Below are 15,614 nucleotides of genomic sequence, written 5' to 3' on the forward strand. Positions count from 1 at the left end.
GGTGGTGGGGGGTGGGGGTAAACTTGTCACCGCAAGCATGAGCGACCTGGACGAGGACTTTGCCAAGATCCTGCTGCTGAAGGAGGAGAGGATCCGCGAGCTGGAGCGGCGTCTGCTGGACCGCGAGGACGAAGTGCAGGAGCTGAAGAGGAAGCTGCACAAGTGCCAGTCGGTGCTGCCCAGCGCGCAACTTCTGGGCCCGAGGACCCGGCGCGCGCAGGGCATCTCGGCCGAGCCGCAGACTCACCAGGACGTGTCCAGGCACACCTTCCGCAAATACGCCAAAACCGACTGGTAAGTAAGCACTTCCAACTTTCTCATGAATGGGGGGGTTGTGAGCTTGTTGGCTTGCTTGGGGTGGGGGATGACGCAGCCTCTGTAAAAGAGCTCCTAATTGATCAGATCCATCACGCGCAGGTCCCCTGGGGGGGCGTCCGGAGGAAGTGTGATGCATTATTGGCTTTTAGTAGCCCAAGTGCATGTCTGAGGATATTTAATACTCCATTAGAAGAAGACGCGGCGCACCGTGCCGGACCATATGCTTCCTGTCCTAGTGGGAAAGCCGCTTGAACATTTAGTCCATATTCCTCGCATCCAGTCTAAGCTGTACTAGTACGCTCTGTTCAATCGATCAAGCGCAAGAACAACTATCATATGTTACTAGTATCACTAACAAACCATATCAAAAAAAAAAAAAAAGCTTTGTAATCTCTTTAATCATTTAACTCGTTCACTGCCAATGACGACTATAGACGTCAAAAATCCAAGCAAACAGCCAGTGCAAATTTTGACAAGAAATTTGAATTTGGTTTGAGTTATTCATTGTTTTCATTCATAGTTATTAATCCCCATTGTTATTCATAACAACAGTGACAACAATTTCATTGCTAAGTGCTACCATCGTGCATAGTGATCGGTCTTGGTCTTACTGAGACCACAAACTGGGTCTCGACCTCCAGAAGTCAATTTAGTCGACTAAAATTGCTCCTTATTTTTGTCGACTAAAGGTTGGATTAAAACTCAAATACAATCAGGTGACTAAGTTATGACTAAGGCTTTAATTATATTTAGTCAGAAGACTAAAACTAAATTGAGATTTCTTTTTTTTAAATTAAAATTTTAATTTAATTTAATTAATTAACACTGGCTGTTTGCTTGGATTTTTGACGTCTATAGTTGTCATTGGCAGTGAATGAGTTAAGTGATAGCCTTGATATCTAGTTGAAGGTTCATGTACTAGTATGCTAATTCTCCTGACTATAAGGCAGTTCAGCACACTTGTAGAATAGATGTGACATACTAGTATCAACATTTCCTCTAGTCATTCTACTTTTGGCCTACGGCTATGGAAAGAGGTAGCTTATGTATCTGGTTTAAGGTCCATGTACTAGTACGCTCTTTGTCCAATTCAGCGCACTAGTAGAATGACTAGAACACCACGGTGTCTTACTAGTAACGCTATTTTCTCTAGTTGTTCCACTTTTGGCCTACTAGTATGACTATGGACAACCATATATCATTCTTATCCAGTTTAAGGTCCGTGTACTAGTATGACTAATTATTCAGCACACTAGTAGAATGACTATAATGAATACAATGATGAAGTATTACTAGTAATGTCATTCTTGTCCTTCTACTTTTTGAACTACTAGTACGACTATGGAAATCCATTTAGGCATTTATTTGATGTCTTTGATCCAGCTTCCTAGTAACATTTTCGACTACTAGCAGTGCCACTTTTGGCCTACTAGTACAACTACACAAACCTCCTTCAGCATTTAATCAATATCCATATTCCATAGATAGTTCATGTACTAGTATGCTCTTTGTTATCACTAGTAAGACAATTACACTCATGACTTTGTCCTATTAGTAGCGTTTACTTTTGGCCTACTAGTATGACTATGAAAATCCAGCTAGTACCATACGCTAGTACCCATCACTACTAAGACAATTCAGTGCACTAGTAGCACTAGTAATGATTTTTACACTTTGTATAACATTTATGCACACTAGTAAGACAACTTTGACATACTAGTAGACGACTACATGCTACTCGTGAGGCAAAACTACTAGTGGACATTTTTGTGCTACTACTAGTGTCCAGAAGGCTACTCGTGTGTGACACATGCATACTAGTAGTAGACTAGTTTTGCTAGCGCAGCACAGTAGTTTACGAGTTAGGTCTAATTGCGAACTCGTTGATCAAAAGTGGCACTAATAGTGAAAAAAAAAACATGCTGCTAGTGAGGACAGATCATACTAGGACCTATAGTGTGCCAAAGTTGTTTTACTAGTGTGCAATAATAGTGGAAGGCAGAAATAATAATAATAATAATAAAAAAGACATCAACCTTCATAAGAAAGTCGTTCTACTAGTGTGCGGAATTGTCTTACTAAATCACGTCTGCATACATTCCATACTGGCCAAACCCCGCCCACATTTCATGTGGCCTTATGGCTTGTTTGGCCCCCACGGGTGACTTGACTTGTCACTTATCACCCACTAAGCATCAGAAATGAGCTTTAAATAGACTCAGTGCAGGATTTGCAGCCCATTAAGTTTGGACAAATCATTAGGTACACCCAAACAATCCAATCCAGCGTTTCCCCATTGAGTCAAGATGCACATTTTATGTTATAAAAAAAATAATAAAAAAAAAATCTGATCGCAGGCTAGTAAACAAGAACGTCACAAGACGCGGCAACACTTTTGTGTACCTTCTGCCATCTAGTGGAAGAGCATGACATTGACGTGCTTGTCGCTATACGTCACTAGCATAGATAGTCGATTGAAGGTATTTATAAGTAAACAGCTTTTCTGAATGAACACATTTCAGAAGTTGAAATGACCTCCACCAAGGCTCTGAGTAGAGATGAGATGGAAAAAAATATCATAAAATAACTCCACTTGGGTTAAAAATGCACCGATCCATTACTTGGACCAATTTCACCCAACTTGGACTATTTTTGACCCAACTGCTTTTGGAATGAACTTTTATTGTGGGTTGTACTGTGTGATCGCATTCCTACTTCTTCTCACTAGGGGTCGGTCAAAATATCAATATTGCAATATATCGTTTCTTTTTATGATACAGAATCGATTACTCAAGAAAAGATATTGACAAAATATGAATTCCTCTGTAATTCCCACTCGTGTTTTATTTATCCTCTGCACATCTTCCATAAAGTTGTCATTTTTTTGTATTCATGCATTATTCACTGATAAATTCGAGTTTTATAAATTATTTTAAAAAATATATACTAGATGTTAACATTGAAATAAGTTAAAATATATTGTTGAAAATATTTTAAGACACGTGGTTAAATCCAATGAATTGAATAACTAGCTGAGATGAAAACATAATCTCGTTGGTAGAATTAATTTTCTTCAAACAATAGCTCAAAATTTTAGAAAGTCCACTAGCTTAATGCTAACACACAATGCAAAAAGCCATCGACAGGCTAACAAAACAAGCATTGACGTTGCAGTTTATAAACCTTTAAACAACTTCTATTTTTTTTTTCTAAATTCTAGTTTTATAAATGATTAAAATATAGATTGGTAACAATGAAAGAAGTTAAAATATATTGTTAAAAATATTTTAGGATAAGTAGTAAAATACGACTTATTGAGTAACTGAGATGAAAACATAATCTCCTTGGTAGAACTTATTTTACTAAAACAATAACTCATTTTTTTTTTTTTAGAAAGTCCACAGGCTTTTTTTTTTTTTTTTTTTTTTAAATTGTCCACAAGCTTAATGCTAACACACAACACAAATAAAGACAGGCTAAGGAAACTAGCATCAATGTCACAGTTTCTAAACGGTTAAAAATATTTGAACACAAGCAAAAGCAACACATGCAAAGCAACAATACTCACAGGTATATATTCTTTATCCTCCACGAAGAATGACCAATAATGAAACTTAGTTGCAACATATTGATCTGTTTTTTTTTTTTTTTTTTAAGTAATTATTAATAAACAATTACCATTTTCTTGCAGTTTTTTTTTTTTTAGGTGTGTTGAAATGGATTAATCACATCCATCTTCATTCAACTCTTACATGACCGCCATTATAAATAAAAAGTTTGAAGCAGGTGTACCTAATATTGCGACCGGTGCGTGTGCCTGAGCAAAATTTGCAGCGCTCACTGGCAGACGGTGCGGCTTGAATGTGTCACATGAATGAATTTCAATCGAGACAAAAGGACGAGCGGGGCAGGTCCTCATTTGCAAACTTTAATCGACGCTTGGACTGCGAGCGGCGGCAGCAGGAAAAAAAAAAAAAAAAAAAAAAAAAAGCACACGAACGTTCTGCTTCCACACCAGGACAAAATGTCTTTGCGAGCCTTGAAAACATGTCACGAGGCCCCCGCGTGTAATCCTACGTGTCCATATGCCGTGAAGCGCAAACAAGCGGCGGTGACGTCACGCGTTTTCGCACTTGCGGGCACCTGCGCCATACGTACGTGACGTGATCATCGTCTTCCGGTGCATTGGAGTCGGGCGGCGGCACCAGCCGGCCGTCATCGGATTACGGGTGGAGCGACGGATCCGCTTTCTATTGATCTGCGTATAGGAAAAGGGCTGAGCTGGGATGGTTGGGGAGGTGAAATTTAAAGCTCAGAGGTGCTTTGAAGGACAGTGAGTGGGCTCTTTTTTTTCATCATGCCAGGATGTGTGAGTGCGTGCGTGCGTGGGGGTCACAGCTTGAGTCGTTTGAGTACATGCTGAGTTCAACTTTGTTTAATCGTTGTGTTGGAAGGCGAGAGCGCCATTTCAAAGTAACTGCTTAGTCACTGGTGGGTCACATGGTCGGTCGGGTATGGTTGAGCTCAAGTCAAGTCAAGTCAAGTCATCTCGAAGCTCATCGGTCACTGGCGGGCCATGCACTTGGTATTTGGGCCAAAAAATCACAAAACGACTATAATTGAGGGGGGGAAAAAATCAATAACCAAAAAAAACCCCCAACTTATTTAAAAAAAAATGATTCGATATCTTACGTTTGTCAATCTAACTGTTAATGTGTACTGCATATCGCTGCAATGTGAAAAACACTTATGTCCATTTTTGTCTTTTTTTTAATTTATTTATTTTTATTTTATTTCATTTTATTTTTTTTTACATGTTTATGGTTTCGGGATGAGACTGAATGCAGACATCTCAAAAAACGTAACAATTTAAAAATTTTAAAAAACAAACGAAAAAAAATGGACAAGTGTTTTTCACATAGCAGTGACGATACACAGTATTTGTTGATAGTTTGACAAATATAGAATAAATAAATAAATAAAATAAATACAAATAAATAAAAATATAGAATCATTTGTAATTGTTTTAATTTTTATTTTCTTTTTTATTTATTTATGTGGTTTTATTTTTATTTATTAATTAATTTCTTTATTTATTTAAAAACACTTATGTCCATTTTTTTTTTTAAACATTTTTATGTTTTTTGGGGGATGAAGCTGAATGCAGACATTCCAAAAACATAAAAATGTAAAATTTGCAAAAAAAATTAAAAAAATTGGACGTTTTTCACAAATCAGCGACGAGATGCAATATTTATTAATAGTTAGTTTGACAAACATAAGGCACAGAATCAGTTTTTGTTAAATTTTCATTTTAATGTATTTATTTATTTATTTATTTAAAAACACTTTTGTCCATTTTTGCATTTGTTTTTACTTTTTTATGTTTTTGAGATGAAGGATTTTAGTGTTTTTCACATAGCGGCGACGATACTCAGTATTTATTAATGGTTAGTTTGACAAACGTAAGATATAGAATCAGTTTTTTAAAATTGTTTTGATTTTCATTTTATTTTTACTTTATTTATTTATTTTTTAAAGCACTTATTTCCATTTGTGTAATTTTTTTTTTTTTTTTTTTACATTTTTATGTTTATATAATTGTTAATTGCTTTCTCTTTTTTTTCTTTTCGCTTTCGCACACTCAAAAAAATGGTACAATGAGTTAAGTATCCCTTTAAATAAAAATAAATAATAATAATCATCATAATAAAATAATAATAATAATACCTAATAATAAATAATAATAATATATAATAATATATAATATATAATAAATACAATTATAATAAATAATAAATAAAATTAAATCAATTAAATAATTAAATATTAAATTGTTAGTTGCTTTCTCTTTTTTTCTTTTTGCTTTAGCACACTCAAAGAAAATGGTTCAATGAGTGAAGTATCCCTTTAAATAATAATAATAATAATAATAATAATAATAATATATTACAATAAATAATAATAATATAAGGTAATATATAATAATAATACAATTATAATAAATAATAAATAACATTAAATAAATTAAATAATTAAATATTAAATTGTTAGTTATAAAATGAATTGCTTTTTTTTTTTCTTTTTGCTTTTGCACACGCAAAGAAAATGGTTCAATGAGTCAAGTAGCAGGACTGATCTGTTATATACTCAAGTAAAGATAGTGGTAAAAAAAAATCTGCTTACGTTGCCACCACTTTAATTTATACACTTAAACTACAGTTACTTACTTTTTGAGGGGGGGGGGGGGGGGGGCGGTTGTGTTTTTTTTTTTTAAATGGTTGCTCAGGAGAAAGTTCCCCCAATTGTGTTGCAAATGAATTCAAAGTCAAGGACTTTTGGAAAAGACTTTGACTGTTGGAAAAATAGTTGCATTCCAGTTGCTTTTGTGCAAATGAGGTCTGTTTTTTTCTTTTTTTCTTTTCATTTTTGCTTGTATCAAATCCCTCCCCCTTGTTGCATCTTTTGTGTTTGCTCACACAACCTACTTCCCAAATTGTCCTCCTAAGCCGTCACGTGGTGTTTGCATGACAAGAGGCATGCCATCTCCTCTTGTTGTCGCTGGGATGAGCCTCCACTTGTTTTGTTTTTTCCATCTTTTAATCCAACACTAGAGGGCAGCTGTGCTCTTCACTTCGCCCCATCTTAATAGATCATCTTGTCTTAGGACATGTTTCACCCTGCTTTTCCTTTTAGCAACAAAAACAAACAAACAAACGGTTTATCCTCCTCGCCCGGCATGTTGCCTCCCTCCCGTTCCCGCCTGTGTAATTGCGATTTTATTTTAAACCACCGCTAAGTCTCCATCTCGTCTGATTGGCCCTGACAGTTTATTCCTCGGCTGCATTTGCACGGGAGATGACTTTGGAGATGTGCACATGAGGCTCAAGATGAGGCCGGGGGATGTTTTCTGCCGCCCGCCGCCGATTGTTGTTTATCTGAAAGGCCTCGATGAGAACGAGATGCTCTTTGTTAGTTTTAAAAAATAAACACAGGAGACTTCGGGTTGATGCAAATTCTGAAATTTTTGCAAAGATACAAATGCACACTTTTGAGGTATGTCTTTAGGTAAACGCTGGACTGGTCGCAAGTCAATCGCAGGACGCATACGGTAGATATAAAAAGTCTACACACCCCTGATCTAAAAAAAAAAATGAGACCAACATAAATTATGTCAAAACTTTCCAAAATTTATGTGACCTATAGTCTTTACAACACAATTATGTTTAAAAAAAAAAAAATAAAAAATCAAGGGTGAAATTAAAAATAAACAACTGACAACTTTTCCCAAATGTGCTTAAGAGATTCTGTTTTGGTCTGATGAGATAAAGGTTGGCTGTAATTCCTTGAACAGTTCAAAATAGCTAGTCAGTCTTATCATAAAACATTCAGGCTTCTGCTAGAAAGCAAAAAAAAAAAAAAAAAAAAATGTCAGGAAAAGCCTACTAGAACAACTGAAAGCTTGCGTGGTTATTCAGCGGCACTTTAAATGGTGGCAGTTTTGTGCCGACTCATTTAATAAGAATTTGATTATGATTGTTTAATTTGGAACAGAACCACATCCCTGTTTGCGAGAGGGTGTGAACACTTGTGCAACCCATTGTCTTAGTTGATTATTTAAAATAAACCCCCCCTCCTCCCCCAATTGAGTCGAACAGGTTGTAAGCAAGGTTATTTTAGCTAACTAAAACTAACAAAATAAAATAAAAACAAAAATGCTTTAAAAAAAAACAAAACAAAAAACAAACAAACAAAAAAAACAACCTGAAACTACATTTTATGTTTACAAAACTAACTAAACTAACTATAATTATAGCAAAAATTTCCTTTGTTTTAGTCTTTGGAAATTAATTTAATGCATGAGCCTAAATGTGATTTTAAGTAGATTTATTTTGATATTAACCGGAATAAGGATGTTTCAAAGTGTGTCACATAAATGTGATGTCATCTATCAGCAGCCAATAGAAAAGCACCTTCAGATGATGTCACTCCTATGTTGTTTTTTTTTTTTTAATATTGCCCACAAGTATTACACATAAAAAAACTAAAACTAATACTGAAACTAAATAAAAAACTAAGCATGTATTAAATAACTAAAACTAATAAAAACTAACAGAACCACCATGAAAACTAATAAAAATAACTAAATTTCAAAAACAAAACTCAAAATGACAAAAAAAAAAAAAAAAAAAAAACTACCAGAAACTAAAATGAAAAATTCCAAAACTATAATAACCCTGGTTGTAGGTGGGGAAAAAAGTTCTGAAAGGTTTTTCTGGTCTAATTTTTTTTTTTTTTCAAATATGACCTAAAACATGGAATAGGCCACTCCCACAAACGGAGAGAACCTCCAAACTCCACATTGGAAGATCAGAGCCAAGATTCGAACCCGGAACCTTTTCGTCATGGAACAATGTTGCTCATTTCCAGCCGCCCGTGATACTTGTTAAAATGTTGGAAGCAGCTTTCCGTATGATTCAGTGCAGCACTTCTAATAAAGGTATGATTATTAAATACATCTGTGACAGTGAGCAAGATGACCTTGTGAGTTGTTGCATTATGTCACTAAATTGTAAAGGACAGCAGCGAGGTCGGTCAGCGCGTTTTTGCCTCGCGGCCGCTTTCAATCTGTGCTAATGTTCCCACTGCATAATCTTGCAGTGGCTTACAGTCATATTAATTCAAAATACATTTTAGGACTCTTCCGATTTTTTTTGTTGTTGCACTTTTCTGCATCCTTCATTTCTTAAAAAAAAATAAAATAAAAAAAATGCATACCATTGATGTTGCACTTTTGCGTTTATTCCGTTTAGCTAATTGGTTGGTGACTATGACGGCTGGTTGATCAGTTTAACTGGTTCATATGTTAGATAGTCTGGTTAAAATCTGCAGTGGCTCAGGTCACATTGATAAGATAATTATGTGTTGGTTGGTTATCAGTTTAGTTAAGATTGTTAGTGGGTAAGCTAATATGTTGGTGGTGTGTCTGGTTAGTCAGTTGATTAATCGACTGGTTAGCAGGTTGGTTACCAGTACTCTGATCGTTGCAAGTTGAATGTGTCCGTAGTTAGGTTGTTTTTGTTATGTGTTGTTTGGTTGTTAGTTAGTTAGTTAGTTAGTTGCTTGGTTGATTAGTTACTAAGTTAAGCATTTTATTTCTTGTTTAAGTTTCTATTTGATTGGTTATTAAGTTAGATCATTAGTAGGTAAAGTATATGTTGGTGGACTGTGTGGTTGGTCAGTTGATTAATAAACTGGTTAGCAGGTTGGTTACTCTTGACGGTTGCAAGTTGAATGTGTCCGTAGTTAGGTTGGTTTTTGTTACGTGTTGGTTGGTTAGTTGCTTGGTTGATTACTTACTAAGTTAAGCATTTTATTTCTTGTTTAAGTTTCTATTTGATTGGTTATTAAGTTAGATCATTAGTAGGTAAAGTATATGTTGGTGGACTGTGTGGTTGGTCAGTTGATTAATCGACTGGTTAGCAGGTTGGTTACCAGTACTCTGATAGTTGCAAGTTGAATGTGTCCGTAGTTAGGTTGTTTTTTGTTAAGTGTTGTTTGGTTGCTAGCTAGTTAGTTAGTTAGTTAGTTGGTTAGTTGGTTGCTTGGTTGATTACTTACTAAGTTAAGCATTTTAATTATTGGTTAAGTTACTATTTGATTGGTTATTAAGTTAGATCATTAGTAGTAGGTAAGGTAATATGTTGGTGGACTGTCTGGTTAGTCAGTTGATTAATAAACTGGTTAGCAGGTTGGTTACTCTGACGGTTGCAAGTTGAATGTGTCCGCAGTTAGGTTGGTTTTTGTTATGTGTTGGTTGGTTAGTTGCTTGGTTGATTACTTACTAAGTTAAGCATTCTATTTCTTGGTTAAGTTACTGCTTGATTGGTTATTAAGTTAGATACGTTTTGTTTGATTGATATGTCGCCTGGTTGGTTAGTTAGTTGATTGGTTGGTTGTCACTGAAATGATTTTAGCAGCTTTGTTAGTTGGTTAATTAGTAACCTGGTTTATTGTCTAGTTGTTGAATACTGTCCATCCATTCATCCATTTTCTTGACCTCTTACTCCTCACAAAGGTCATGGGGGGTGCTGGAGCCTATCCCAGCCAGCTTCAGGCAGTAGGCGTGTACACCCTAAACTGGTCACCAGTCAATCGCAGGTGTTGAATACTGGAATAATTTATTTCTTGGTTAATTTGTCAGTTGGTTGTCTGGTTAGTTAGCTGGTTGGTTATTTTGATAGCTGATTTAGTAATTGGTTGGTTGTCACCATAGCCATTTAACTCTTTTACTGCCACACATAAAAAAAAAAAAAACCTTTGATATGACAAAGGCTTTGATCGTTCACGAAAAGAGATACAATGCTTCCATCTGCTGGCCATAGTTAGTGTTTTTGATTCCACAACCCATTGACCAGGCAGATCTGCACTTAGACGTTGGACTGAAAAAAAACAAAAAAAGATAAAAAAAAAACAAAAAAAAAACAAACTTAGTTGACGTCATTTAACGTTTATGGCGGCATACGTAGTGATTTTACTAAACGTTATTAAACGTTTTTGCCGGTCAAAGAGTTAAACGGTTGCTGGTTAGTTATTTTTTTTAACTGGTTGATCGTCTGATGTGATAGTTTGTTGATTGATTGCCTATTAAATTACATTATTGTTAATTGATTGTTTTGTTTGTTTTTTCAGGGATTAAGATTGGAACATAGTTTGATGAAATGGTTGTTTGATGGGCAAGTCGGGTAGTTTCTTAGAGTTAACTAATTGGTTGGATAAAGTCGATTGCTTGACGAGTTCGTTAGCTGATACGATTGTTTGTTTACATGGTGATTAGTCTGATTAGTTAGTGGGTTGGATGCTTTTTTTTTTTAGTTGATTTGTTAATTAGCTAGTTGTTGGGTTGGTCAGTTGTTATCTAATCAGTTGTCTGGTCAGTTAGTTTATTTTTTGAATACTTGTTGATAGGGCTGCACGATATTGGAAAAACATGTGATATGCGATATACTTGCTGAATATAGCGACATCGATATTATTGCGATATTTAACATGTACCTAAAGAAATTTCATTTATATTACCTAATGAAAGAAAAACACTTTTCAGGTAGCAAAATAAGTAACCTTAACTCATTCACTCCCAACCATTTTCACTTCAGTATTTTCCTGGATTTTGACTGATTTTTCAAGGCCCGCGAAATATTATGTTCTATTGCTATAAAAATATGGAACAAACCAAAAGAGAGATTAGAGTCTCTTCTTTTATCAGGGAAAAAAAAAGTATATTCCTATCTGTTTCCGCTGTGCAGCAATTAGCAATAGAACATAGCTAAGTTTCATCGTTTTTCACAATTCTGCTTAGAACTGTGGGGAAATCAGCTTGTTTTAACATGGCCTGGTTGATCTCTTATACTCTGCTGCCACTCAACCGTTTTCTGCAGTAGAGAGACTGCATCAAAGCCTTCTCTATGTTCTGGCATAAAAAAAAATAAATAAAAAAATTAAAAAAACAAAGAAACTTTTTGGGACACTTAAAACATTTAAAATATGACGTATTTATACGTTTTTGGGAGCTAATGAGTTAATGTAATCTTAGTTAATTAATTGTAATTATGTCTTGATAATTTTCAACTATTGAACGGCGATGCACATTTTAGTTAGCATCTGACTGGTCAAATTCATATAAAATGCATAAGATTCCATATAAAACTTATTGCATGCCTTTGCGATATGCATATTGCAAGGGCCAATATCGCGATGTCGATATTTTTTCGATATATTGTGCAGCCCTACTTGTTGAGGTAGGTTGGCTTGTGCGATGTAATTGAAATCATCGCCGCCTTAATCTGCATTCATTGACAATGACAAACCGATGCTGCACCGCCCCTCCGCTTCCTGTAGGCGCCCTTCTCTCCATGCGGCTCTGGCAGCCTGACGTGCACCGAAGACGACGACGAGGAGGCGGAGGAGGAGGAGGGAGAGAAAGAGGAAAAAGAGAGACAGGCAGGGAGAGACCGGAGCAAACTTTGCGCGGTTGGGACCAAGCCCAGCATGTCAGCCGCGGGATCCAGCGCGCGTCGCACCGCGTAAACGGACTTGGAGGGGTGTTCAAAAAATACAATCAAATAAAAAGAAGAAGAAGAAGAAAAGGGGGAGCGGAGGCGCAGGCTGTTGATGCCGGATAAAGTTTGCGCGCGGCTTGGCAGAGCGGAGGAGCGAGGACACCCGCGCGAGCGGAAACTTGACGCCGCCATGGGCACCCTGCGCGATCTGCAGTACGCGCTCCAGGAGAAGATCGAGGAGCTGCGCCAGCGCGACGCGCTCATCGACGAGCTGGAGCTGGAGCTGGACCAGAAGGACGAGCTGATCCAGCGGCTGCAGAACGAGCTGGACAAGTACCGCTCGGTCATCAAGCCGGCCACGCAGCAGGTCCACAAGCAGAGCGAGCTGCACTCGGAGCATCAGCGCACCAAGCGGCAGGCCATCTCGGCCGAGCCCACCGCCTTCGACATCCACGATCTCAGCCACGTCACGCTGCCTTTCTACCCCAAGAGCCCGCAGTAGGTGCAACCGCGCGCCGCCTGTTGTCGTCTGCCGGACTTTGCGCTCGAACGTGCTTGGTGCGTAATGTTGCGCAGCAGGTGGAGCACCTGTAGGGCGAGCGTGCCGTAAAAGTCTCCTTTGGTTAAAAAAAAATATCTATTTTTAGAGCTGTCATGTTACAAAGCTATTTTATTTCACATCACGTGTTGCCGACAATAAGACGTCTCATTATATTTTAGGCTGTCATGAGTAGGGGTGTTAAAAAAAAAATCGATTCGGCGATATATCGCGATACCCCATCGCGCGATTCTCGAATCGATTCACTAAAAAAAAAATCGAGTTTTTTTTTTTTTTTTTTTTTAAGAGCTCAGAATTCAACGTCTTATCATCATTGCCTTTTTTTTGTGTGTGTGTGTGAGTGAATCGATTTTTAAACTTCCATTTTTAATGGAAAAATATTCAACAAAACGTCTGACTTCGGGTTAGGATTCACACCTTGAGCATGGAAGAATGTTATATGAACGGAACATTAAGCCTTAATATTTTATTTCAATGCTGTTCAAACATGAAACCGATTACAACCTCTATAAGACTGAAATTTCAGATAAATAAATAATCAATTTTCATATAAATCTTACACTCTACAAGCGTACTGATTCGTATTTTCTAAATTTGAATGGAAAAAAATCGCAACAATCGACTTATAAATTCGTATCGGGATTAATCGGTATCGAATCGAATCGTGACCTGTGAATCGTGATACGAATCGAATCGTCAGGTACTAGGCAATTCACACCCCTAGTCATGAGTAATTAAGGCACAATGGTTGTTTTTAGTGCTGGGAATCTTTGACTGTCTCACGATTCGATTCGATTATGATTTTTTTGGGCCTACGATTCGATTCAGAATCGATTTTCGATTCAAAATGATTTGATTGACAAATGATTTCATGACCTACTCCAGTCAGACAAAATGACAAATAGAGACATTAAAGTGTCTTTTTTATTTATTAATTTTTTTTTTTTAACCATTTAGTAATTTTGTATTGTAAGTGCCTTTTTCCACAAAAACAGCCTTTCCCCCTTCTTCTTCATTTCTAATTGAAATAAAATCCATTTTTGGATATTAATATCGATTCGATTCGGTTCATAAATGACAATCTCGATTCTTTTATGAATCGATCTTTTGGCACACCCCGAGTTGGTTTGTTTGAATAGTTAAAATGTTGGTGTACTGGTCGATTGAGTATGTAGACTGTGATGGAATCCGTCCGTCCGTCCATCCATCGCTCGCAAGTGACTTTTCGGGCAAAAGGGGCAAACTCCACCCTGGACTTGTCACCAGTCAATCCCAGGGTGCAAATAGAAACAGACAGCCAGTCACTCTCCCGTTCACACTTGTCACTGAGTAGAAAGTGAACCCACGCTGTCTGCAGCAAAGTCAGGTGAACGTACCACGACATCATCAGTGGGAAGTAAGAAAGTACAATTACTTCATTATTACACTTTCCTTAAAAGAAGAGAAACAATGGATGTTGTATTTTTCTAAAAAGAAGACAAAGCATGTATGTTGCACTTCCCGAAAAAGAAGATAAAAAAATACGTTTTTTTTTTTTTTTTTTTAATATATGAAAAGAAGATAAACCAGGCATGTTGCACTTTATTTAAAAAAAATAAATAGACAAGCACAGATGTTGCCCTTTCCTAAAAATAAGACAAACAAACAACAAAATGTTATTCTTTCCCAAAAAGATGAAAATCAGACATGAACCGCTTTTCTAAAACATTTGGAACAGAACCACATCCCCATTTATGAGAGGGTGTGCACACTTATGCAACCCATTGCCTTGTTTGTTTTTACTTTCCCTCTTAAATATACCCCCCTTCCCCAATTGAGTCATACACATTGTAAGTGGAAAAAAAAGTTTTGAAAGGTTTTGCCGCTCTAATTTTTTTGATTCTATTGATGCGGGAAAAAGAAAGAAAAGACAAACCAGAAAATTAATCTTTTTCCTAAGAAATGTTGTCCTGTGTTTTGAAAAAGAAGTCAGACCATCGATGTTATTCTTTCAAAAAAAGAAGACAAACCACGGAAATTGACCTGGACTACAAAGACGACAAACCGGTCATGTTGCCTTTTCCTAAAAAGAAAACAAAAACATGACCAGACATGTTGTACTTTTCTGAAAAGATCAACCAGAAATGTTCTCGTTTCCAAAAAACAAAACAAATAATGGATGTTGTTCTGTTTGTTGCCCATATATGTTGTTGTTTCCCAAAAAGTAGACAAATTAGAAATGTTGCACTTTCATAAAAAGAAGAACATTTAGTGTTGTCCCCCCCCTTCGAGAATTGGATTCGTCTGTCAGTACTTGCATGCATGTATGTCATTGTGTCAGTGTGTCGAGTTGTTCAAGGGTCGTTCAAGGGAATCGAACCGGGGACCTGCGGGTGACAGGTCACATAATTGACCGCTCACCCACATCTGTCCCCAACGTGTCTATTTTGGTAGCGGCGGAAGGTGAAAGGTGAACGAGGGGATCTTGCAGACAAAGGCCGTCTGATTCAGCGCGGGAGAATTTTCCACATGCTGGCAGCAGATTTAGTTGGAGAGCTTTTTTGGACGGGCTCAAGTGTGCCAAAGCGCGTTTAAACAAACTGCCGGTAACGTCGACGAAGAGTCCTCGCAGGCCCCCGTGCGTGTTTACAGTAACTTCAGATTGGACGATCTCGCCTCCTTTTGGACTCGCTCCGTCT

At 37.0% G+C, this 15,614-nt stretch overlaps 1 protein-coding gene across 4 annotated transcripts in view; it reads left to right on the forward strand.

Moving 5' to 3' along the window:
• Positions 1–18: 18 nt before the first annotated feature.
• LOC144001170 (cGMP-dependent protein kinase 1) overlaps positions 19–15,614 on the forward strand; it is a 130,492-nt gene continuing 114,896 nt past the window's right edge. The window contains exon 1 of one of the 4 annotated variants that reach the window (XM_077495261.1): positions 19–294. In XM_077495261.1, the coding sequence (XP_077351387.1) occupies positions 38–294 (257 nt within the window). In that variant the 5' untranslated portion in view covers positions 19–37. Of the gene's footprint in view, positions 295–4,515; positions 4,652–12,175; positions 12,876–15,614 lie in introns of those variants that run through there. The other 3 variants (XM_077495263.1, XM_077495262.1, XM_077495260.1) reach the window with 3 other exon arrangements.

This window comes from Festucalex cinctus, chromosome 14 (genome assembly GCF_051991245.1).
Source record: "Festucalex cinctus isolate MCC-2025b chromosome 14, RoL_Fcin_1.0, whole genome shotgun sequence".
Classification (NCBI taxonomy): domain Eukaryota; kingdom Metazoa; phylum Chordata; class Actinopteri; order Syngnathiformes; family Syngnathidae; genus Festucalex; species Festucalex cinctus.